We start from the raw sequence: 22,806 nt of genomic DNA, 5'->3' as shown, positions 1-22,806 counted from the left end.
ATCATCTACATAAAATTAAAATAACCATCCGCATACCTACTAAAATGACCATCTTAAATTGACCATTAAAATAGAAGAAGAAGGAGATGAATAAATAAAAGAAACAACTGTGATCATCCAACAATTTATTTTTTATTAAAAAAAAAAGAGAAAATGTATAATTTGACACATGAGTCTTATGATTTGATGTAACTATAAAACTGGATAAACAAAAAAAAAGCTTGAACATAGGAGAAGACATGAGTGAGAATCAAAAGTAAGCGAAGACATGAGTGAGAATCAAAAGTAAGCAATTGAGTATTTGATTTGATATTGCCTTTAAACACGCATGCGTTACATCTACCATACTCACACAATTAATTCAAACAGTGACGTCATTGAGTTTTTGGCGACATATGCCAGAACCCGTGATGGCGTCGGCGGCACAGTCGGCCGGAGGTTGCAGCGGCGGAGGTTGCTGTCCATGATGATGGCTGCCGCGCGAAAACAGCAGCAGAGGATGATGCGCGTCAGGCTAACCGGCGGAGGTGGAGACGGTGTTAGTGGAAATAACCGTACGTAGTGTGAATGAATTTAAATACTAATCCTAATTTTTCAAAATTTAAAACTTGAAATTAAATAATTAATAATATATTTTTAGTTTTAGTTTTATTTTTCTTTTTTAATTCTATTGCGCACATTGTATACTAAAATCATTGTCTCGCGTACTTTCTCTTTTCAATAACCCTATCTTCAAGACCTATACAATTTGCTCTTAAAAGTTAAATATAGGTGTTTATAATTTATGTCACATATTATCATTTAATTTTAAAAAAGATAAATTTTTAAAAACTAAATTAACATACGTCTAATTTTTTAGAAATTATTTTGACCATTAATACGTTAAAATTGCTCAATTAAACCCCAAAAAAAATGTACATAAATTGGTTCACCATGAGTGTTGAAAATTCAAAAGCAAAAAGGATCTTTGTCAATGCAATCTACCTTTCTATTTCTCATGTTTTTACTCAGCTCCTTCTATACCTCCTATAAGTTAAACTTGAATGGCTATGCTTTTAACCTTAGCCATTGCAATGGAACATTGAGGTAGAAATGAGGGTGGAAGAGAATTCAGTCACACCCATCTCACCTTCTAAGATTTAGTCAAAGTAGCCTCATGAGAACAAAAAATGTCACCCGGACATAACAACCATATCATAGAAGACTGTATCAACTACTCTCATCTACCACTAGACGAGAATATATCGATACAGTCTCCTAAAATTGTTATGTCCAAATAACATTTTTCGAGAGGATATGTAATTTACTCCTAACAAGAGTGGTTACTATGTAAGGTGAGAGTGTTGGCGAATCATGTTTTTTCTTTTCTTTTCTTTTCACTTGATGTTGTTGTTGTTTTCCTCTATGCAACTATTTACATTAGCAAAAAAACATATTTCAGAAATCAATAATGGGCTCTCCCAAAGTCAAGTTTCTTTCTACTGTCCATGGCAAGTTAAAGAGCTTGGCCATTATGAACTTGAAGATTTTGTTCACATTAATGTTGTGAGTTGCACTTGAGAAGAAAAGGGTAGCTTTCATTGCCCTTGCATAAGCCCTAGCCTGAATCAAGAAAATAAATGCACTATTATCACCAAGTTAAAGTTGAACTAAAAGTTTCAAAAACAAATAAACAAAATGTTAAATAAGTTTTTTCATTTTATTTGGTTGCCTACGGTATCCCCCAATCCGATCCGACAGGTCAAAGACTTATCCGTCGCAAATCTAAGCTCCATTTAAGGGTCTATCGCTGGCCAATGGGTTGTTACATGTACAAGACGGAATTCGAACCCTCGACACTTACTTAAGCGAGTGAGTGAACTGACACTCAACCAACCTAAGTTGGCTAAACTATACATTTTTTCCGTACTAATCTCTAAATTAATTTGTATGTTGACGATAATAAGAACCAACTTAACCTATTTTTGAAAATTTTTGGACCGAAACTAAATTAATAATAAATAGAAAGACACAAACCACAAATTAGGACTAGAAACTTCATAAACCCATAAATAAATAAATAAATGAAAATAATATTTCAAATCAGTCTCTAAGAAATTTTGTGTCAAACACTATAGTTTCCGGCAAAATTTAATTACAAAATCAATCTCCAAAATTTTATTTCAAAAACAAATTAATCCTCACATCAAATTATTTGTCTACATAAAAAGACTAATCGAATAATTTTAGCGATGCAGACTCATTCACATTATCCAACTAAAAATTTTTCCAAAACCAATTTGGGATATTTATTATTCATAAATAAATAAAGCTAAGGCATATATAGAAAGTGACACTTTATCTAAAGGAGTAAATAGGGGAGCATTGGATATTGCTTTAATCAATAAGTAGGAGTGTAGGACCCAAATTTTAGAAGCATAACGCGGAAATATGGCAATCAATGAGTGTTATGTTTGCATCATATCATATATGCATTTATTTTAGAAAATGTCAAGACAAAGAAATCAATCACTGGCACAACATAAGTGATTAAGAGGATAGAAAGAAAACGGAAATGTTCAGTAACAAAAAAAAATAGCCAAAAACAGTCAGAACTTGTCTTATTTAGTATTCATTAATAATTAATGAATACTAAATAAGGCAAGTTCTGTTTTTTTTTTTTTTTCAGTCTCTCTAGCATAACCGGAAATAAAATGTATGGATTATCTTCTACTTTTGCATAAGGTGCAATAAATAATTAGTTATTTACCTGTGTTACAATGGTCCATTGCACATTAGGGGGAAGTTTAACAAAATCATCAAATTTGGTTCCTATTAGAATGGGAATTGCAGTCTGCAAGTGGAAAAAAAAATGGACTTCAAAAACTTCAAATTTGAATGATTGAATGGTATATGACATATAGAACAATGGAAAAATTTCAAGTGTACCGGAAAACACCGGTGTTCCAGTTGTTTTAACCGTTGATTTCAATTAATATATATTATATATATTTTTTATAATTCAGATTAACGGTTAAAATAACTGGAACACCGGTGTTCCTGGTATACCTGAAACTCTTCCTAGAACAATTACTAGATAAATCACCTTTATGCCTTTTTATCAACAAATCAGCACCTTTAATTTCTTTGTATAGTTTTTATGACAAATTGAAGTCGATTATTGATCATAATGGTAAATTAAAGTTCCATCTTTTATGAACAGAAATGCATGTATGAAGTGTTTTCTTTTGTACCCTTTTAAAAGCTTTTCCATGTAAAAAGCATTTGGAGCCAAAGTTTAATGAGTGATGATACCAATTTATTGATTTCACCAACAATTAATCCAACTAAATTTGAAACAATAGTTTAAGAATTCAATTTGAATGCAGTGTCAGTATAAAGAATTTTTTACACAGACAACCAATCGTGTATTGACACATCAGCAAAAGGAACTACTTTTCAAACCCACAACTTAAAAAAATCTAAAAGCATAAATCTGATTGAATAACAAGTGTATCAAATTAAACTTATAGTTTAGGAAAATTTTCAAGTGTGCCGTCATACCGGTGTTTCAGTAATTTTTAACCGTTGATGTTAATTATAAAAAATATATATAATATATATAATTAAGATCAACGGTTAAAAATTACTGATACACCGGTATGACGATACACTTGAAAATCTTCCTATAGTTTAAGCCATTCTTAAAAAACTAATGTTTTGGTACCTGATTCCACTTTCTTGCTTCACTATACCATCCAACAACACTGCAAAACAAACCCCAAAAAGTGCAAAAACTCAAAACTCATTTCTGCAATTGTTACTAAAAAATCCCAGTAGAAAACCTAACAGATAGATAGATTATGAACCTACCTATTTAGTGTGGATCTACTTGTGAGATCAAACATAATCAAAATTGCATTTGCATCTTTACAAGCCATGGGAATTTGATCCAATGACCCTTTGTCACCTACATATATAGACCATAAAATAACTTTCAATCAAGACCCTCAAAATCCAAAAAGAGTTTAATTGCAAGTCAAACCCTTAATGAGATATTTGTGTTAAAAAACAAAAAATTTCAAAATAAATAAATAAAATATGAATTAAAAGATAGAGAGAAAGAGATAAGGAGGGAAATTGAACCAAATCATCATCACCTGCAACATCCCATATACTAAACAAAATTCTAGCTCCATTAACAGATAAAGTTTTGTCCATCAGATTAAGTCCCTTCATATTCAAGCTCCTCTTTTCTTGCTCATCCCCTACATACTTGATCTGAATGAAAAAAAAAAAAAAATTACTTTCTTAAATTCTTACTCACTATAAATTAAGAGGGTAACTAAAAATCAATATCTTTATTTGTTTTAATTTACCCCAAAAAACAAAAACATTAAAAATTTAAACTTTTTACTAAAACAAATGAAACCCAAAATTATTCCAATGAAAAAAACATGCAACCGCAGCAAAAACAAAAAAAAAATTTACTTTCTTAATTCCTACTCACTATAGATGAAGAGGATAGCCAAAAATCAATATTTTTAATGGTTTTAATTTACCCCAAAAAATAAAAACATTAAAAATTTAAACTTTTTTACTAAAACAAATGAAACCCAGAATTTAAAAAAGAAAAAAAAATTAGAAAAGTGTTCTTAAGATATATATATACATAGTTACATACCACAAAGCTAGTTTTTCCAATATGGCAATCACCAAACAAACTAATCTTGAGATTCACCAAATCAGAATCTGAGTCATACCCACCACCACCACAGCTCCTTCTTGTCCCCTGCATGATCCCCTCACCTCCGTCGTCGTCCACCGGAGACTCACGGCGGAGGGAAAGTCTCTGGTAACGTGAAGAAGAAGGAGGTCTTGGTGGTGAACTTAGAGAGCAAGACAAGATCCTGTCCCAAACAAAGTGGAAGCATAAACGACCAACAAAGGAGACTTTATTGAAGAAGAAGCTCCATTGAAGTTCGATTGTGTTTCTGAGCTGAGTCATGGTCGTTGCTGTGTCGTGTGTTTTGGTTCTTGTTCTTCTGGATTTTTGTCTCAGACTCAGAGAAGGTCGTAGCTCCATTTTTTCTTCTTTTTTTTTTTTGGGTTTTTCAGTTTCTTCTCCTTGTTTTGGGTCCCATTATTGTTGTTAAGTAGGCATAGATTCTTATTATGCCGCCCAATATGTTAGAACTTAGAATTAGAACTTAGAAAAGTAGTCTAATGAGGATTTGATTCTAAATTTCCAAGTCTACGTCTTCTTTTAGGTAGCGTTTGTTTTGAGGGACTGACATAGAGATTGGAAAATTGAAATTTAGTATTATGTTTGTTAGTTCAGAGATTGGTACTAAAATTTTTGTTTCTGTTCTCAAAATTTTAGTAGTTCAGTACTTCTAAAAAGTAGACATAGGAGACTAAAATTTTTAGAGATAAAAACTGAAACTTTAATAACATTTTTATACTTAAAATACATTCATTTCAATTTTATTCTTTGTACAAATTAAATTAAAATTTCATTCTTATTTCAATTTCTGTCTCCTACTTTTTACCAAACAAAAATACTAAAATTTATTTCAATATCTGTCTCTTAGTCTCTGTCTCTCAATCTTAGTTTTTCTATCTCTGTCTCTCTACCAAACGCTACCCTTATAAGTATTGTATTAGTTGCACACACAAAATTAGTTATTAAATTAATTAATAATAATAAAAATATATTAAAAATTATATAATAAATATTTATATAAAAATATGTAATAATTAATTTAATAATTGAATTTTAATATACACATAATATTTTTATTTTTATAACGGTACTAATAATATGGAATGATCACCCTTTTATATTTATAACAAGTTATATAAATAATATAATTAAGTTTTATATTAAAAATTTAAAATGTAATTAGATTTATTTTATAATTGAAACAAAAATATTAATATTAAATTATATTTTTTGTATTTATAAAAAAAATTGATCATGTTATTATGAGAAAATGTGATATTTTATTACAACAAATTTAATTATTTTAGAAGATAATAATTATTACTTTATTAAAAAAAATTAAAATAATACTTATATATATATATAATGATTTAGTAATAAATTTTAGTATTTATACAATGTTTTTATAATGTCAAGATACCAATAGTGAAATACAACGACTAATCTCAATTAATTCTGTGTTGACTAGTTGGAATTTCAATATGTGGAATGTTTTGAAGGTTTTTTCTTATTTAAGTTGATAATTATTGAAGTTAATCCAAATATATATATATATAAAGAGAACAAACTATTATTTTGACTTTCAAATTTTGTAGTTTTTAAAATAAATAAATAATATTGTATCCTCCTAAACTAACTTCATCCGACAAAATTAAAATGTTAAACATAATTATATGATAACTTAAAATTTGTTATTGAAGTATTTTAAAATAACTTCCTCCATAAGCATGCATGTTTTTAATGTATAATAAGACCGAAACAAATACATACAATAGTTTGATGAGCTTTATTTTCTTCGATGTCTTCGAGGCTTCCATTGTGTTATTCTAATGGATGAAAATAATAGATTTTATTTTATAAAGTACAATGAGACAAGTCTTGTGGAAACCAATGTCACTTCTTCAGTCCTTCCTATCACCTTCCATGGCCAAGTGGGAAGACCACATGTCCACATCTTGTGGGGGAAAAAAAAGAAATACAAACCCATGCATGTATTAATTAATTTAGATTGGATAAATAAATAAAGATTTAATTATTCTCTCTATCTGTATAATTTATTGAATTTTTAATTAAATTTTTATATATTTTTTTTAATTAAGTCTTTATATCATATTAAATTTTGTAACTAAGTGTTTACCGTGACAAAAAATTAAAAACGTTACAGAATATTCTATTAAATTATACAGAATATTCAATTAAATGTTAGGTATATTCGTTTTGTTTAATGAAATATTCCATTAATTCTATCATGTTTGTTACGGTAGGGACTTAATTATAAAATTTTATATGATATAAAGACTCAATTAAAAAAAATGTATACAAATATAATTAAAAATTAAGTGAAACTATAGTGATTAACAGAATAATTAAATCATAAATAAACTAACTTAAATTAATCGAATAATCAACTTATTCGTCCACTTAAATAAATGTCGAGATTTGAATTTTAGTTCTTTGCCTAATAGTGGGCAACCAAAAAAAGATTGGATAAATAATTGAGATTATATATATTACGTCCTCCTAATTTACATTATATTTTATTAATAAGCATAAGGAAATGTGTAAACTCAAAACAAAAATATTATACATAATAAGTAGGACATGCAATTAAAAGGCTATATATTTCCAAGACTTTTATCTCATTTTAATTAAAATGTTAACAAATGAATAATTATTTTATTTTAGTATGAAATATATTTTTATTTGTGATATGTTACATGCTGTTGTTGTTATCACCATTAATGTCTAATGAATCAAAATAAATTCAGTTTCTCAACAGAGCCTTTTCACTAAAAAAAATGGCGATTTTAAATGTGTGTGTTATTTTTTATAATGTATTTTTTAACTATACTCTATATTATCAGAATCGAACCGATAATTGAACTGATCAGACTACTAGATTATTGAGTTATTGATTCAATTGGTGGGTTACTGGTTGAACTGATTAACCCGGTATTATATAAATAAAAAATAAAAAATAATAAAAAATTTAAAGTTAAAATTTAAAATACAAAATTTTAAAAAATAAAAATAAAAATAAAACCAGAAATATAAAATAATTAACATGTCCTCTTGTAAAAAATAAAAATAAAATGCTACGCCAATTTCTTGTAAAAAATACAAATAAAATGCCAAATAAAATTTTTTGCAACTATATTTTAAAACTATATTTTTTATACTTCTTGTAAAAAATAAAAATAAAATGCTACGCCAATTTCTTGATATATATAATTTTTTTTATAATATGAATTAATAAATATTCTCTCGTCAGAAATAGCTCTGACAAAATAAAAATAATTCCACTTAGTTACAAGTAATTATTATGTGATCTCTGTCGTTTATAATAATTGAGTAAGATTAGGATGCAGATAAATATTATCCTAAGTCATCAACTAACAGCAATTATGTGTACAAAAATGTTTGTGCAAGGTGTTGATGGCACATGTTGACAAACAGAATAAAGAAAGTGAAAAGCACACGGATTTCAAAATTGAATGATGCTATTCACAAACCATTTAGTACGTGTAAACTGTTTAGTATACTTGAGTGCTAGTATTGTTCTTTGCATATTGACTTTATTTGATCTATGGATAATTGGATGTTATTTTTTGGAAAGTTAAGTTAACTTTGAAAGTTAGGTTTTGTGATGTGGAATTGTGTTCACAAAATTCTATAAGACATGTCAGATGTATGAAAATGCAATATAGGATATTTATATGATTTAATTACTTAAATAATCTTCATAGTTTTATTAAATTTTTAATTAAACTTTTATACTGTTTTTAATTTTGTAATTAAATTTTTTTATATAAAAAATATTAAAATTAATAGTATATCACAAAAAATATGTGATATAAAATTTAATTAAATTTTTAACTATGTATACTTTTAATTTATGAAAAAATATTTAACTCTAATAATTTTTACACTAAAAAAAACCTAATTATAACAGTATACGAAACTAATTAAAAAAATATAAAAACTTAATTATAAATTTGATAAAATTATAAGAGCAATAAAATAATTAAATTTATTTATATTTAAATGATACTCTATCAACCTCATTTATCAATGTCAAAAAAATAATAGATTTTATTCCACTCCTTGGTGGTGATCCTCTAAGCAATCATTGAATCAACATCTTGAATTGAAAGACATTCACATGGCATGCATTTTTTTCATATCATGAAAAAAATATATATATTTATGGCAAATTATACTCCATCTCTAAAATTTAACTTGATCTTTGTCTATTTTTAATAACAAACATTGATCTTGCTCTCATCAAACAATCCATTCAATACTTCTATATTTTATAAAATATAAAACTAAATGTCCTTTTAAACAAAACACTATCCTCCTTTAAAAGAGAATTTAGAGAAGGTCAATGTCACACGCACAAATAGGAAGCGGTTGCAACTAATGCATAAAACCTCAAGAGATATGAATAGAGTTAAGTTTTAAAGGGTCCATCAAAATGATGGGATATACTAAAATAGTCTCAAGATTCAATTATACCAATTACGTCCTTGAAATTTGTAAAAGTACATTATGTTAATCCCTCAACCCTTTTCTATCAAGTGACTCATCAAGTCGTTAGAAAATAACATAGTGCATTTTGACAATATCAGATACGTAATTGATGCATTCGAATCTTAGAGACATTTTAGCGCACACGATCAATCTCAAAGACTACTTCAGGACTTAACTCGAGATGAGTGTAATTAGTAGTCTAAGCTTAGTCATGAGTTTATAGATACTAAAGACTGATATGGATTAAATGCTTAATTGCTTGTGATAAATGGCTAAAATAATACCAAACTAGCACAGTTCAAGAGTTATCATAGTCTGAAAAACTATGCTGGCTGAACTAGCATGGAATGGAAACAAACTACTCATCATGCTCTTTGCACTGAAAAATTAACAATGAAATCTTTGATTTCATCACTAGCCCTATCTAGCGCCGTTCGACCATCGGCGTCTTTTACATCGTATTTCGCTCCGGCTCGCAGGAGTTCCTCGATTTTAGGCTTGTCACCTTCTGAGGAAGCTAAGAGCAGTAGGATGTCCACAGGGTGGATGTTTTGGTTTAGAAGAGCCTCCATTTTATCATATGTTCCTTCAACCGCAAGCATCCCCATATAATTGAAATACTGTAAAAATGTATTATGATATGAATATCAAGTTTCTTACTAGTGTAAAAGAATCCTAAAAGCATTTCTCAATCACACACAATTTCTGTTTCAAAACTGTTTTTTAGAGTCAAAAGTGGTACACCCTAAGTCCAATAGTAACTAGGCTCTAATTAGAATTAGAGCTATAATGGGTTATTAGGGATTAATTTCTTGATTAGGTCTATAAATATATGGACTACCCTAATGTCTTATCAATGGAGATTGAAACTTTAATAATATTTCTTTTCAAAAATACCCTCATTTGATTTTTCAAATCCCAAATCTACCCCTTAATATCCATATTTATTTTAAACTAAACATAGTACCGAGACATAACTCAGTCCAATACATTTTACACCAAACACAATACAGAGACTTAGTTTAGTCTCTGTCTCCTAGTCTCATTCTCCCTTACAAACGCAGCCTAAGGGCATTCTCTTGTGGAGTCATGGACCGACTCAAAGAGGGGTCTAACACAAACCTATGAATATCCGAAATCCACTAAACTCTAACTAATCTTAGCACTAGATTTCCATCTAAAGTACTCAAATCTGAGTCCTTATTTAAGGGACCAGGTGCCGAATAACTTGCAATTACCAAAGATGGTGCTTCCAAAAATGAATTCACAAAACACAATTAAGAATATGACAGTCAACAAACATTAAAGAAGGTGGAAAAGCATATTAACAGCATATTCAGTAATAGTGTTGTCCTAATTATAAACTCAGAAAGGTATTAAAACCATTCGAAATAGTAGAACAAAGGAAATAGCGACGAAATGGCATCGAGTTAAACATCAAGATCTTCCAGTGTAGAGATAGTAGCTGGCCCTGATTCTGATTTCTGAAGTCCTTACAAAAAATATATATGTATACTCAAATGCAGAATTGAAGAGAGAAGATTCTAAACAAAGTTGCAATGTTTTTATTGGATTTACCATTCATGTGCCTTTAAGGCTTTACCTAATAGCTTAAGCTTTTGAGAAAAATTGTTTCATGGAAACCATGCATATCTTATCTTTACTCACTGTATGTAAGTCATCTTAACAGAAATTTGACAGAACTATGCAGTGATTAAGATGCAAAATTTTCAAACAAGAAGTCATCATATATATTATATCCCAAATATGTATGATATAAAGTGTCATCTAACATTCTCACTGCAGAGTGATTTTATCTTTTTATTGTTTATTATCACAATGTAAACCAACAAATCCATTTTTATTGTGATCTAAAAAATGGTGCTTTTAGTTTGCATTTTCATTCTTTTCTGTGTTTCATTATCAGTGTTTTTGTTTGTTTAAATTTTCACTTCTACCATTTCTAACATTCAAAAGGATACAATCTTTCATGGTCGGAAATGGCTATTTACTCTTCACAAAATCATGACATCAGAAAACACTGAAAATCAAAATAAAAAAAACAAAAATTTTCAATCTTTTATGTGCATTGCCACAACAATTATCATCATATTGGACCAAGTTTACTCAAGTTTCTCTTTTGCTTGTTATATGACATTGAAATTGGATTAAAACTGGCATCATTATTTATTACACAAATGACATAAAAAATTGGATAAAAGTGTATATAGAAATGAAATGAGATGAGAACCTGTTCAACATCATCTCTATCAAAATCATCACGGCTCTGGCTACCATAAATTCCAGCACCTTCAGCATCAACACCATTCTTACCAAACTTGAACCAGCATGTGGATTTGGAACCATTGGAGGGTCCAATCATAATAATAGCAGAGTTTGTGACTCTCAACCATCCAACCCTTTTTCTGCTTCCAAGAAACTCACAACAACCCAACCTGTTTGTGGAAGCCAAACAGGACTTAGACTTAGAAGAAGAAGAAGAAGAAGTGGTAATGGGTTGGTGGGTGATGCATGTGATAGAAGCCATTGCTGTGTTCAAAGTTTGTCTCAAGAACTAGTTTCACTTCTTCTGAGTGTGTTATCCATCCACATGTCAGAAACTGAGAGAATCACCAACAATCAAATGATGTTTTTTTTTTTTTGTTTTTGGGATTGATGTGAAAAAAATAATTTTGGGCCCTTCACATTTGATTGGTTTTAGTATCTGAATCCATAGTTTTTGTTTAGATTTTTGTGCAGCCTTAAAACTATTATTTGGGCCAAAAGATCTTTTGTACTTTTTTTTTTTCCTCTTTATCTGAATCTCAAAAATGAGTCACACATGGACACATCACTAAGCTGGCATATTTGTACTTTCCAATAAATATAATAATAAAAATAAATAATGGTTTGATTATTATTGGCTATAAAAAGTGCAAGATATAATCACTTGTTAGACACATGCACACCACTGATTTTTCTATAAAGAATGCAAATAGCAGTTGTTTTGTCCTTCATAGTACTTTACATAACTACACTGACGATGTTTATTTATAAGTACGAGATACTATTTTTGTTTTTTTCAAAGATAAGAGATTCGAATCCGCAACCTCTTAATTGAGTATGGGGAGATTATGCCATTTGAACTATTACTCATAGACAAGTACGAGATACTAATTAGAGATATAGAAATATAAAATTATATTTGATAAATAAGATATAAATAAAGATATTATATATAGATATATTAAATTAGTATATTTTATATTTATTTTAATAAAAAAATACAGCAATATTAGTAACAGACATAACTTTTTTATTTTTTTTATATTTTTTTATTAATTTTTTATAATAATTTTTTTATTATTATATTTTTTTCAAATTTTTTAAATAAAAAAATTAATTAAATTAAATTTTTATAATTTATTTTTATTTATTATCAAATAAAATATAAAATATTAATTTTTGTATTTATATATTTTATGTCTTATTTTCAGTATCTTGTCTTGTTTTATTTTTAAAACTAAACGTAGGCTAAATGATTATGTGTTTACATATGCAACTACAAACCACTAATTGATCCAATCTACTCCTACTTGAAATTGTAATTCTTTAACTTCAGCGACAAAATTATGCAAAAATATTACACTAAACATTCTTATACATTATAAACCAATAATGTTATATGTATATTAAAAATTAATTTTCAATTAGCTACCGTCTAAATACATATTTGGCATCTTATAAATTTTTTATTATATTAATGTAAAAAAGTTTAATTATTCATCTATCAAATGTTTCATTATTCTGATAGTTAATTATTTAGTTGAAAAAAATACATAAATAAATATATAATGCCTGAATTGGCGGATGAATTTTAGTATTGGAAAAGTCTACGGACCAGCAACTTTATTAAATTCTGGCCAATATGTAATCAGCAAAAGAAAAGTGAATAATCTCACACCATTGGATGAAATCTCACACCGTTAAAAATATCATTAATGACTACTTAATGGCTACAAATCACAGAAGTTGCTGGCCCCTAATACTCCTCTTTAGTATATATGAAGTGTTTTTTATTATAAATCTAGACATAAACTTTCATTGTATTTTGTAAATTATGACACTAGCACCTGTTTTGGAAGCAATGTGTTGCCACAAAGTTATATAATTCAGATTGCCACAACTTATGAACATAACTTGGCAAGTTCATATGAAACTAAATGTTACCAAACCTAAGAAAATGCCTTACAATCTGCATGCTCCACCCTTCCTCAATCAGAAGACTCTTCATTCTCCTTTACACAACAGAAATTGCTGAATTTCCTCCTTACAAAATTATAGGCACCATAGGAATATTTGGGTTTCTTAGAAAGCAAGAAATCAAGTACTTTAGCCGGCTCGAATCACATCAATCAGTATTGGTCTCAGACAAAGTGTTGCAAGCTTCTCTATCAGACAAATTGGGGCTTCAACTTTTAGACAATGCTCTCCGAAAGCTTTGAGAATCCGAGCTTCTTGAGCGAATTCGATATAGGATTACCCCAAGCTTTATTGGGATGGCCACATTTAATGTCCACCACTTCAACAATGTTGGATCTCTTCTTGTTATTTCTATGCTTAATCGAAGTTCTCTCTGCCGGAAAACCATCCGAATTTAGCATTGGTATTCGATGTCTATTATGCCTACCATTGAGTCTTGTTTTCGTGGCAATCCCAGAGCTTCCGCTGCTGCTGGCTTCATCTAATGACTTCCTTGGTTGTAGTTGTTTCCCAGGATTTCCGGCTGCAACCGAAGTAGACAGTTGTTGAGGCTTACTTAGCGAAGAAGGTATCTGCTGGTTTGGTGCAGCAGAGTTTTGATCCAATTCTTTCATCATCAGTGAACTGATTGTGCCTGTAGTTCCTACTTTGATTAGTTCTTCTCCATTCTTGATCTTGATACCTTCCATTGATTGTGCCTTATCTTCTTCCTGTTAGCTTCAATAAAAGATCCAAAATGCTCAATGTTTTTGAAATGGAGATTCCCACTTCACTGTCCTGCTATGATCAGATTTTTCACTAAATTAGTAAGTAATTAGAATAATCAATTTTACAATGTAAGATTGAAAATAAAGTGCTATAACAAGAACCAATGATTGGTTTGTTCATGTGATCTATACTTGTTTCCCTTAACTAAGTCTTGAATTCGAGTATTGTGTAATGTGTTTAGAAAAAAGGGCAAAGTTTTACTCCATAGCCGACACCAGCCCGACTCGAATCAAATTAGTCGATTTTGATAAGTCGTTGTTCAAGCCATAGAATTAGCTACAGGTACAATTATCAAAGGCTGCCTACAACCTACCATTTCATCCTTTGGTGTGACCTTTTCCCGGACCTGCGTTAACATGGAATGCTTGTGCCCAGGCTGCAGTTCTTTTTTTCTTTTTTAATCTATCATATTACTGGTCATACGCGATTGGATAGAATAAGGAACGAAGATATAAGAGAGAGAGAGTTGGAGTAACACCTATGGTGAAAAAGATGGTAGAATCGCCTATCAGGTGGTTTGGACATATGAGAAGAAGACCGACAGAGCACCGAGTCAGGAAGGTGGATGAGATGGAAGATGGACAAGAGGTGAAAGGCAGAGGAAGACCTAGAAAGACCATCCATGAGGTGGTCAAATGAGATCTACATGTAAACGGTCTCTCTGTAGACATGATACATGATAGAACTCAATGGCGTCATTTGATTTATGTAGCCGACCCCACCAACAACAAAGCCTTGTCCCACTAGGTAGGGTCGGCTACATGATCAAACGACGCTATTGAGGCCTATCATGTATCACCTCTGCCACACTTAACTACTACATCTTTTTTTTTTTCTTTTAAATACAAACCAAGGATAAGCAAACCAATTTTCCGGAAACACCAAAACTTAATGAACTAAGCAGAAAAAAAAAAAGATAAGATTTATTTCAGAATGCATGATGTTCTTACTACAACCATACATAATATGAGGCTGAGAGTAATATCAACAACTTATTATCTTTAAGCAACTGAGTCCAAAGTGAAAAAGAAAAGGGGAAATAACAAATTTTAAAGAAAAATGAAATAAAAAGGAAATGCAACTGATCCAGAAAGCAGAAAAACACTACAATCACAAAAGATAAAAAAAAAACCTACAAGCAATGCAAAACCACTAACTTCAACTTAATCAAATAGCTTCAAATTATTACACAGCAGAAATGTCATAAATTTTTAGATGCAGAATGTAATACAGTTAATAAGATTCAAAGGAAAATGAAAAGAAAGCTAGGTTATGTTACCTACAAGCATTGCAGTTCAGAAATTCACAGCTCCATGGTTTCAAAGTTGCAGATTTGAAACAAACCCAGATAATATTTTTCTCAACATTATTATAAAGTTGTAATCTTTTTTGCAAAATCCTGTGTGCTTAGGGAAGTTGGCATTAAATGCAAGAATGTGAAACTTCCCTTTGTTTTAGGCAACTTTTTTTTGGACCACATAGGCTCCAAACAAAAATATTATTTATTTATTTATTTATTTAAGAAGAGTTTTAAGTGCATTTTTGTTTCAATTGTTTTAACAGTTGATTTAAATTATAAAAAATATATATAATATATATTAATTGAAACCAACGGTTAAAACAACTGAAATACCGATATTTTCAATATACTTAAAAATTTTCCATTTATTTATATTAATTTACTTAAAAGTTTAAAATTCAACTAAACAGACAAAATCATATCTAATCCTCCAACTTTGGACAAAAGTTTTGTCATTATTTTTCATTTTGAACCCTGTCGGGTTCATTGTAGGTGTGGTACGGCGAGGTTAATTTTCAAATCAAATTTCCACGTGCTTTTAATTTTTTTTTAATCATTTTAATTTGAGCTCTCTTATTCATCTTCAGAGCACAAAAAGCGATTGAAAGATAGTAATTGCTATGGCCTGAGAATAGAAGAGGATTTTATATTGTTGCTGAATATTTTTTTATTAGACTTTTTAATACAACTACTTAAAGTGTATAATAAAAATTAATCATTATTAAACAAATTATCATCATAAAATATATATTAAAAATGGTGATAATATATAATGTATCCACACCCAACTAAACTATATTCAAATGGCTCGATAACATCAATATTATGAGTTAAAAATAAATTAGAATTTACATCCTAACACAATTAAGTCTACATATAGCTTGGGTTAATCATGGAGAGTTAAAAGTTGGATAGAAAAATATTTCGTTTAATAGAAATTAGTGAATAACATGTTGAAAGCAATTGATAATTCGATATAATTAATAGATAAAAGTTTTTTTTTTCTTTCAAATTTTTAGTTCATCATTGGATAAGGATATTTACTTTTAGTTTCATTAGGTGGGGATGAGAACAGAATTTGTATTTTAAAATTGGTCTTGAGAATGAAGAAAAGAGAGAAGATTTTGAGTGATTCATCATAGCCAATTAGCCATAACACTCATAACTAATTAGTTTTTCTCCAACAATTTGAGTTGAGGAAAAACTGAAAAACCAATAATAATAAGTGATTTTTCTATCAAACTACCCCCCTTTTTTGCTTTTGATATTATATTTTATGTGAATGAAACCACAATCAACATGTTATAGTCTCCTATTTTTTTTATTATTGTCTTGTTTTTGTTTTTATTCTTATTTTTTTGTCCAACCATGAGATTATAATTGTTTCAGATGTAAAATGGATAGATTTCTCATCCCAACAAATATGACACGTTTCTTTAATGCAGATTACATATTTTAAGAAACCGATTGTTACATGCGATGTTCTCCCAAACTAAATTAAAACTAGTGTTGCTTATGATAATTAATATCGTGATATTACATGCGATGTTCTACTAGGAATATGAGATATCATTAAACATATCATGTGAGCTTTAATATCTCATGAAGTTTTGTGTGTAACATGGTTGATATAAGTTAGTAACATGGTTGATATAAATTAGTGGACATTATATTCAACAAACGGATTTTTTTGTGTCAAGAAAATTAGAGTATATACCCAAATAGATTCCTAAGAAATTGTGTCTGGACGTTTTCATCCTCAATTTACAAAAATAAAACATATAAATCCCTGCTATAGTCAGAACCGTTGTTTTTACTTGGACAAATAGGTCCTATGATGAAATGGCCTATATGTCTTACTTTTGTAAAGTTCAAGAACCTCTGTAATAAAAATTTCTTAGGGACGAAAACGTCCGATGTAAATTTTCTTAGGGACCTATTTAGGTATATACTAGAAAATTATTAACTTTTATATACATTGTAATATCTGTTATCCATAATTCCAAACAAAAGATCAAACTAATAGTTCAAATCAAATCCATTTGACTCCTACCTTATCATTCCAAGTACTATAAATATTTAGCAATGAATAATCTCTATTCATAAATTTAGAATTCGATTCTTGAATTACAAAATTGAGCAACTATAAATATTTAGCTATAAACCACAACTCAAATTGGGTCATGAATGAAGTTCACATGATACAACAATCGAAACTCACAAAAGGGTATGGGAGATGTGATTGTTAACTTCTCACATTGATTATCCACCAGTCACCATGGTAACACAAAATCACCAAAAGGCAACAATTAAAACTCACAGGTGGTAGGAGCTGCTCATTTAATCACCTCCATTGGTGACTGGATATGGTACAAGTCTTATGCCTTTGCACCCATGTCAGATTAACAATAAGGTCTTGCATTGCAGGTGCATTTTCATTCCATGAACACATTTTTAATAAGGATCGTTAGCCTCAAACTACCTGCGCTTGTACCTGAAAAAGAATTTGAATGAGATATTGAAAGCAAGTATAAATCAGGATACAGAAAAACTACCAACGTTAGAAAGAAGTTAATACTTTATGACTCAACCAAGATGAAACTAATCAGATGTAAGATATGGGATTGATTTGAGTAAATACCTTGACTTGCTCTTGAACGAACTCTTAGATTTCTTTCCTGCTCCAGCACCTCTTCTTTTCGGCTTTTTGTCCTTCATGTCAGCCTGGAATAGCTCCTGCATCTCCTGTGTCCTTGAAGACGACTTACGTGAAGGACGATCGGTATTCTTTTTGTTCTTCTTCACGATCTTGCCTGAATCCATTGCCTTCTTGACAGCCTTCACTGCTTTTGCTCGTCGATAAGCGACATCAACAAGTGAAAGTCCACCCTTTTCTTTCTTATTTGCCCCCTTAGCCTGCAGTTCATGTATTAAAGTTCAACAGAGGTTAAGGAATACGAATTAAATTACAACCTTAAATGCAAACAGGAAGTGCATACTTCTGGTTTGTCATCATCTCCTTCATCTTCCAACATCTCTCTAGCCGCTTCCAATTTTCTACGCTTCTTTCTCGGCAAATTTTTCTGCATTGGTTAAAAATCCATGCAATTACTGAATAATGCATGGAAACAAGTTTGAATATATATCCTAATAGGTACAATAATAAAAAAGCTGCATGCAAAATAGGGGGTCCCCTCTTACCTCTCGCTCTCGCTTCCTCTTTTCCTTCATTTTGAGGTCTTCGGCTTCCTGAGCACTTATTACCTTTCCAGAACTCTTGTCGTTATTAATAGATGCCTGATAAGAAACAATTTAATAGAAGGGAAAGAGCCAACCCTATTAAAATGCATTATAATGACCTCACAAAAAAGGGAAAACTAATTGCTTGTAATTTGAGGAATATCACAACAATGAAACAAGAAATTTTACCTTTGCTGCCTTTGCAGCAACCTTCTTTTCTGTCTCTGTTACAAACCAGGTTCTTTTGGGGCGGGAAAAGATCTCTTCCTTATGAGCAATCAAGTTTTCAGCCTGCCCATTTTATAAGAGCATGATTATATTTGAATGGTAAATCTTAGGAATGAGAAAATGCAGTGTGTGAATGGAAGGTTCAAAGCCACATAATACAATACTACTATTAGGAAGTACTATTTCTTAAACAATAATGTGAAGTGAACACACAGAATTGTAATCCAAGGCATCCCAAAACTCCAAGCAAACAAAACAACGAATCGCTGATCTATACCTTTGTGGCCTCCATTTCAGCTTTTCTTAGGGCTCTTTCTTCCCTGGACCCCAAAAAGAAGAAAATTTGAGAACTTGAGATGTAAAAATACAGTACAGTAGTTAAAATAAGAGAACCATTAACAATCAAAAACCTCTCTTCTTCAAGTACTTCTGCAATTTGATCCTCCAATTGCTCAATTATATGAGACCATTTATGTATGGATTGTTCGGCTACAATTCGGCTCTTCAGCTTTGAACCAGCTCTCTTTGCCTAATCAATTGAAAACCAGCGTTAACAGAAAGATTATAAAAAGGATAATAAAAATCACTGACTTTCTTTTTACTCTTTTAGTTTCTACTTCAATTTTGTCTAAGCAAAGAATCAGTAAGGTATTCAACTAGGAACATCCAAATAACTAGTATTAAGATCACGCATCAGCTTGCATAACTATACTATCTTAAAAGACATGAAGAAATTATGAAACTAAGCTGAAAAAGGGGAGTAAAAAATTAACAATCATGGGAAAGAAACTCACAATTGCTTTTAGAAGTGACCGGTCATTATCAGTCACAAATGTGACGGCGCATCCTTCTCGGCCAGCTCTTGCTGTACGACCCACTCGATGAACATAGCTTCAGAATAAATGTATTGATTAAAGTTAACAGGAGACACAGAGAGAGAATAAAATGATGTTAAAGGCAAGACCATTAGACCAGCATGAGATATTGTAATAAGTAACAATTAAGGTAAGCGAAACAAACTGAAGGATGGAAATCGAGAGTTGTAACACATGAAACGTCAAAATTTTATTCATCAAAAGCAGAGTTGACAACAACATGAATCACAGACTCTACCTGGTAAGATCGCGAGGACATGCATAGTTGATAACTGTTTGAACACCTATGATGTCAAGGCCCTATAAGTAAAATACGTTGACAGGGGTCAAATATATATCCAAAATTCCAAAGGAAAAAGCTAATAAGACACTATGACAACTTTGGATGTTTCTATCTAACTGAAGCAAGTTCACTATCCTTATGTGTCCCAATATAAAGGGTACAGACAAGGCAACGGAATGATTAATACTAATGTGGCACTAATAGCCAAATAAAAGAAAAATGAACTTTAATTGATTCTTACACGAGCAGCCACATCAGTTGCAATCAAAAAGTCAACTTCTTGCTTCCTGAATTGTTCCAAAGCCTATCAATCATAAGCAAAAAAATCTTAGCATAACACAAATATAAATATTAAGCAAACCTTACTGCCAATTTATTAATTTAAGAAACATACTTCAAGGCGCTGGGCTTGAGTAAGATTTCCATGAAGCTCAGCAGCTTTCAGACCAGCTAATCCAAATATAATCTTCAACCTATGTGCAGCTTGCTTTGTTCCACTGTACATAGAGATGATAGATAATCAACAAGTTAGAGAAAATAAGACTAGCAGAATGAAGTCAGTGCAAATGAAGGAGCTAGGACGTATACTTAAATCTAAAAGGTGGGAATAGAGATTTTTGGCTTATTTTTTCATAAACATGTTCCAAATGGAGGAAGAACCATCATTTATACATTGAAATAACTGAATGGATGACTAATCACCAGTGGTTCACACATCACACACAGTAACTATTAATCTACATATGGATAATGTCACTTTAGAGCAGCCTTCTCCATTGATATGAATACTGGAGAAGCAAATTCAACGCCAGATTACAGTCAATATCGCTAACAATTAAATAAACTACATGTACCAAGAAACTATTATTCAAATAAGCAGGGAAAATGAATATAACCTGAAGATGATAACTTTAGAAGTAAAAGTTTTGGAGCACATTGCAAGAAGAACTGCTTCCTGATTTGCTTCACGCAATCTTCGTATCCTAACCACCCTGAAAAAGAAAAACAACAGTTAACTTTAAGGGTCTCCACTCTCCACTCAAATATAAAACTGTGCTAACTTGAAATGAGTTTCACATGATAAATTGATAATTTGCATAATCAGTATTAGGGGGAAAATAATATATTCCACAGGAGCATGAATATGACATATAGAGCCAACTACCATAGTATAGAGTACAGAAGTGGATGGAAATGAATGATGAAATTATTATTAAATATAAAGGGAAAGAAAATGAAGAAATTACTCCTCAGTCAAGGCTGCAGGCCGTTTAGCAGATGGATCAGCAGAAAGACGCACGGGTTTTGTTAGGGACAACTTAATAAGGTCATCAACCTCCTCAGTCATTGTTGCTGAAAATAGCATTGTCTGCCTTTTCTTGGGACACATGCGAACCTATTAAATAACCAACTGTTTTGACATTTTCTTCCAAAAACTGAAAGCAATTAAAATTTAAAACATATTTGGATTTAGTGATCATTGCATTGTTGATCCTAGTAAAACATACAAGTTCATGAATTTCAGCACTAAATCCAAGCTCTAAAAGACGATCCGCCTCATCAAGGATTAGCACAGCAAGATCATCCAAATCCACTGACATAGAATTACGTAAATGGTCTATCATACGTCCTGGGGTAGCAACAACAATGTCTGGCATTGATCTCAAAGCAGCTTCTTGCACCTAGAAAAAACAAATGACCGCTTCTAAGGTATAATAGCAAAGTACACAGTTTTCCTCACCAACTAACTCTATAATAGGGAAATATTTAAAAACAATAAAAGGCATATTGCGTTATCCTCCTGCAGACATAATTAGAAACATACAAAGGCAAAACGTGAAAAAAGCACCAAAAATGAAATCATTAACTATTTGGTTATCAAATGCATTGCAGAATTACATGTCTTTTATATTAACGTAATACACTTCCAGCAGTGTAGCGGAAAGAAACTCTCAGTTGAAATCCATAATTGATTATTCATGTCAAACTAACAGGAATGGCCCATGACATTTTTCAGAATTATACAAAAAGCAACCAGGCTATTGATATTTTTCCAAACAGGTACCTCAACATCTGCAGGAGTGCAGATGACCTCTATTTGCCCTAACAGTAAGCATATGAAATTACAACATCATGAAGAAACCAGAATCAAACCTTCGTTGACAAACCCCCAACAACCAGGCAACATCTAATATCAGTAAATTGAGCAAGCTTCTCTATCATACTGTGAACTCTGCCAAAAAAATCAGGAATAAATATATTTAGAAAGATTACATATGTATATTAAAAAAGGCGCTACCATATTTTACATCTATAACCTTCTACCACAAGTACTTGATTCATTATAATTAACTAAACTGATGATTTTTTAACAAACTACAAAGCATGCCCTTAGCCTTAATATGAGAATTTATGAGATCGTATTTAATATTACAAGAGAAACCATTTGTCATTTGATGACGAAAACCAAAACAATGTTCACTTCGATCCATCTAGTTACAAAAGTGGTCCATAAACAAATAGAAAATACTTACTGTACTGCTAACTCTCTGGTTGGTGTAAGAATAAGGACCCTTATTGCATGCATGCGTTTAGGACGGAACAACAACCT

General features: G+C 30.7%; 3 protein-coding genes and 1 long non-coding RNA gene across 4 annotated transcripts; all 4 read right to left on the bottom strand.

Annotated features, from left to right (window-relative positions):
• Positions 1 to 966: 966 nt before the first annotated feature.
• Positions 967 to 5,325, bottom strand: LOC112719773 (septum-promoting GTP-binding protein 1). Its single transcript, XM_025770462.3, has 6 exons — positions 4,664 to 5,325; positions 4,140 to 4,260; positions 3,853 to 3,949; positions 3,707 to 3,746; positions 2,750 to 2,833; positions 967 to 1,602 (listed from the first exon to the last, which is right to left on the bottom strand). Exons 1-6 carry the CDS (start codon positions 5,063 to 5,065, stop codon positions 1,438 to 1,440), a joined length of 909 nt encoding a protein of 302 aa, XP_025626247.1. The 5' UTR covers positions 5,066 to 5,325; the 3' UTR covers positions 967 to 1,437.
• A 4,152-nt stretch (positions 5,326 to 9,477) lies between these two features.
• On the bottom strand, positions 9,478 to 12,028 carry LOC112719772 (protein LHCP TRANSLOCATION DEFECT). The gene is made up of 2 exons (XM_025770461.2): positions 11,490 to 12,028; positions 9,478 to 9,858 (listed from the first exon to the last, which is right to left on the bottom strand). Exons 1-2 carry the CDS (start codon positions 11,784 to 11,786, stop codon positions 9,604 to 9,606), a joined length of 552 nt encoding a protein of 183 aa, XP_025626246.1. The 5' UTR covers positions 11,787 to 12,028; the 3' UTR covers positions 9,478 to 9,603.
• A 1,176-nt stretch (positions 12,029 to 13,204) lies between these two features.
• Positions 13,205 to 15,744, bottom strand: LOC112719770 (uncharacterized). Its single transcript, XR_011868014.1, has 2 exons — positions 15,549 to 15,744; positions 13,205 to 14,278 (listed from the first exon to the last, which is right to left on the bottom strand). It is a non-coding gene; the product is annotated as an uncharacterized lncRNA (long non-coding RNA).
• Positions 15,745 to 17,647: 1,903 nt separating this feature from the next.
• Positions 17,648 to 22,800, bottom strand: LOC140172944 (DEAD-box ATP-dependent RNA helicase 28-like). Its single transcript, XM_072207872.1, has 16 exons — positions 22,730 to 22,800; positions 22,350 to 22,428; positions 21,704 to 21,877; positions 21,443 to 21,591; positions 21,092 to 21,187; positions 20,590 to 20,692; positions 20,437 to 20,499; positions 20,151 to 20,212; positions 19,832 to 19,928; positions 19,448 to 19,566; positions 19,315 to 19,357; positions 18,999 to 19,100; positions 18,771 to 18,866; positions 18,569 to 18,652; positions 18,211 to 18,485; positions 17,648 to 18,063 (listed from the first exon to the last, which is right to left on the bottom strand). Exons 1-16 carry the CDS (start codon positions 22,780 to 22,782, stop codon positions 18,048 to 18,050), a joined length of 1,611 nt encoding a protein of 536 aa, XP_072063973.1. The 5' UTR covers positions 22,783 to 22,800; the 3' UTR covers positions 17,648 to 18,047.
• Positions 22,801 to 22,806: the final 6 nt, after the last annotated feature.

Source organism: Arachis hypogaea, chromosome 11, assembly GCF_003086295.3.
Source record: "Arachis hypogaea cultivar Tifrunner chromosome 11, arahy.Tifrunner.gnm2.J5K5, whole genome shotgun sequence".
Lineage (NCBI taxonomy): Eukaryota > Viridiplantae > Streptophyta > Magnoliopsida > Fabales > Fabaceae > Arachis > Arachis hypogaea.
This window is presented reverse-complemented; position numbering and strand designations above follow the sequence as displayed.

Coding starts and splice junctions, on each gene's coding strand:
- LOC112719772 (XM_025770461.2), bottom strand. CDS start 11,786: ATGGCTTCTATCACATGCATCACCCACCAACCCATTACCACTTCTTCT. Junction 9,859..11,489: donor ATAGAGATGATGTTGAACAG/GTTCTCATCTCA, acceptor ACATTTTTACAG/TATTTCAATTATATGGGGAT.
- LOC140172944 (XM_072207872.1), bottom strand. CDS start 22,782: ATGCATGCAATAAGGGTCCTTATTCTTACACCAACCAGAGAGTTAGCA. Junction 20,500..20,589: donor CTCAAGCCCAGCGCCTTGAA/GTATGTTTCTTA, acceptor TATGATTGATAG/GCTTTGGAACAATTCAGGAA. Junction 19,358..19,447: donor GAAGTACTTGAAGAAGAGAG/GTTTTTGATTGT, acceptor TTTGGGGTCCAG/GGAAGAAAGAGCCCTAAGAA.
- LOC112719773 (XM_025770462.3), bottom strand. CDS start 5,065: ATGGAGCTACGACCTTCTCTGAGTCTGAGACAAAAATCCAGAAGAACA. Junction 3,747..3,852: donor AGTAGATCCACACTAAATAG/GTAGGTTCATAA, acceptor TTTGTTTTGCAG/TGTTGTTGGATGGTATAGTG. Junction 1,603..2,749: donor AATGGACCATTGTAACACAG/GTAAATAACTAA, acceptor TTCTTGATTCAG/GCTAGGGCTTATGCAAGGGC.